The sequence below is a fragment of the Triticum aestivum genome, chromosome 3D, assembly GCF_018294505.1.
Source record: "Triticum aestivum cultivar Chinese Spring chromosome 3D, IWGSC CS RefSeq v2.1, whole genome shotgun sequence".
NCBI lineage: Eukaryota > Viridiplantae > Streptophyta > Magnoliopsida > Poales > Poaceae > Triticum > Triticum aestivum.
Window position 1 is genome coordinate 95,730,509 of NC_057802.1, and position 2,803 is coordinate 95,733,311.

At 50.2% G+C, this 2,803-nt stretch overlaps 1 protein-coding gene across 1 annotated transcript; it reads left to right on the plus strand.

Moving 5' to 3' along the window:
- Positions 1–216: 216 nt before the first annotated feature.
- LOC101290602 (adenylate isopentenyltransferase 5, chloroplastic) lies at positions 217–1,257 on the plus strand. The gene has a single exon (XM_044498564.1). The coding sequence runs from the start codon at positions 217–219 to the stop codon at positions 1,255–1,257; it is 1,041 nt and encodes a 346-aa protein (XP_044354499.1).
- Positions 1,258–2,803: the final 1,546 nt, after the last annotated feature.

The window sequence follows — 2,803 nt, forward strand, 5'->3', positions numbered from 1 at the left end:
AAGGTTCACGACAGTGACGGTCTCCTTGCTTCCTTCCAAGAACCACACCGCAAAAAAACAAAATCTACGTGCAGGCTAGTACTAGTATAAATAGAGAGCCATCTCCCGCTGGTTTCATGCACCAATCCATCTCGTCGGAAATCGTAACATCTTCTCGAGCCTGCACGCAGCGACCAAACAGACGACACGGCTTCTTTCTCGTGCATGCACATGGCGATGGCGGGCAGTGGCATTAGCGCGGCAGCGAGCGGCAATGGCAAAGCCAAGGTGGTCATTGTGATGGGCGCCACGGCCACCGGCAAGTCCAAGCTGGCCGTCGACCTCGCGCTGCGGTTCGGCGGCGAGGTCGTCAACTCGGACAAGATCCAGGTCCACGACGGCCTGGACGTGGTCACCAACAAGGCCACCGCCCGCGAGCAGGCCGGGGTGCCGCACCACCTGATCGGCGGGGTGCACCCCGACGCCGACTACGCCGCCGCGGACTTCCGGCGCGACGCCACCCGCGCCGTGGAGTCAGTGCTCGCGAGGGGCCGCCTGCCGATCATCGCCGGCGGGTCCAACAGCTACCTCGAGGCGCTGCTGGACGGCGAGCCGGGATTCCGCCGGCGGTACGAATGTTGCTTCCTGTGGGTGGACGCCGACACGGCGGTGCTGGAACGGTACGTCGGCGACCGCGTCGACTGCATGGTGGAGCAAGGGCTCGTCGGCGAGGTGCGGGGATTTTATCGGACGGACGCGGACTACTCCCGTGGGATCCGGAGGGCCATAGGCGTGCCGGAGATGGACACCTACTTCCGGATGGAGGCCGCCGGTGCGCTGGACGGAGACGACGGACGACGGGCCGGGCTCCTCGAGGCCGCCGTCGACGAGATAAGGGAGAACACGTGCAGGCTGGTGTGCAGTCAGCTCCGGAAGATCCACCGGCTACGATGCCTGCCGGGGTGGAGCATCCGCCGCCTTGACGTCACCAGGGTGCTTTCGCTCAAGGTCGGGAAGGTGAAGGACGAAGAAGCGGAGCGCACCCTGTGGGAGTCGGATGTCGTCGGGCCTGCCGCGCGCGTCGTTGAGACGTTTCTTTACTCTCTTGGAGGGATGGTGGCCGAGGTGAGTAAGGATGGGAAGGAGCAAAGCACGGGGGCGAAGCATGCAGCCGTCGTCGCCGGGATCGTCGAAGCGGCCGAGAGGTGCGGTCTGCAGCTACTCGAGACTGGGCCGTCTCGTGGGATTCATCCAAGGAAAGCGGCAGCAGCAGTTTGAGTTTCGAGCTTCTCATCAAATTAACCATACTAAACTTCAAAAACAAATCAAATTAACCATACCATATATTTAGTACTACTATTAGCTTGTGATCTCTAATCAATTGTTTTATTTTTTATTTAATCTATATAGTTGTGTTCTTTGATCCATTGTTAATAAGTTATAGAAAAGCCTAGTGCATTGTATGTTGCACTCTAAACTACACCCTATGTTTCGAAATCTAAGGTGTTTGGGCAGTTTTAAACTAAAACGCCAAAACTTCCTACATTTAGGAAAGAAGGCAGTAGATGTGATACCCCACGACGTTGTTGCACAAATTATTTGCAATATATTTCAATGGTTGTATAATATGAACATTTAGATTAATAATATGTGAAGACTTTTCTAATACATGGTTGAATGTTGAGAGGAATATATTAGTAGGGTCACATATTTAGATATAGGTATAGGATATGCTTAGATACATTTCATCTAGTGGTCTGGATCTTAATATGCATTTGCCACACTGGCAACGCTTGCCGGATGCTTTTTGAACGAAGGGTCCACGGAGGAGCGACCCAACCTATTCCATCATGACTTACGCCCCGCGAAGGACTAATCACATTAGGGTAGATCTTCACGAAGTAGGTGTTCTCTTTTCTATGCATTAGAAGGTGGAGTTCTCTCTTAGAACATATGATGGGAGTGAAGTTTGCTTCAAGTTAAACTGATGGGACAAGTGGGGTACATATAGGGTGGACTAGATATCTGACATTACTCACCGTTTTGCACATCTCGGAGGCTCGCACTGCTTTTGCTCGGTGTTTCCAAAGTGAACATAAATGACAAATTTCAGATGTTCGGAGCCTTTGAAGTGAATACCTCAACAGAGGCACACTCTCTGTCGGCGCTTAGGAAATTCTGATTGGAAAGGCTCAAAATTTCGGACTTGACAAGAGAAGGTTTACGAGGTTGCTTTGGTGGCTCTGAGCGGAATGTTGGAGCCTCTGATTGAACTAGAGTTTGGAACAATGGCTATATGTGGATGTTTCAGTGGACCCAAGTGGCTGAAATGCTTGGGCAACACTGAGTTGCATGGCATTAGAAAGATATAGTGAAAAACTTGAAGGACTTTGAGGAGTTTTTAGAGTTTCATCCCTAAGCACATAGAACAAAAGGCTCATTGCCACGTCATCATCCCTTTCTGATAGCATCGATATGCTTATGGACTCAATGTGATGCTGGATCTCTAAAATAAAAATGTAAAATCATTTGTCTTGCCGAAAACTTGTCTTAAACCATTTTTAGGGGTCACCATCTATTCCAATGTTGTACCTAAAAGAACTTTTTTTTTTTGAAATATACTTTGCAGCATCATTGGTTCTTTGAGATATGTTCACATGAACTACCAAAATCCACGTTGGGGATTAGATGCACTTTTGGAAGACTAAGATGCAGTCATGAAACGCTCATGTGTTGGTATGATTTATCAACCTAGGTAACCCAGTGAGTTGGATAGGGCCAAGGTTAGACAATCAATTCTCGATGTGGCGGCAGTAGGTCGTGG

Coding starts and splice junctions, on each gene's coding strand:
- LOC101290602 (XM_044498564.1), top strand. CDS start 217: ATGGCGGGCAGTGGCATTAGCGCGGCAGCGAGCGGCAATGGCAAAGCC.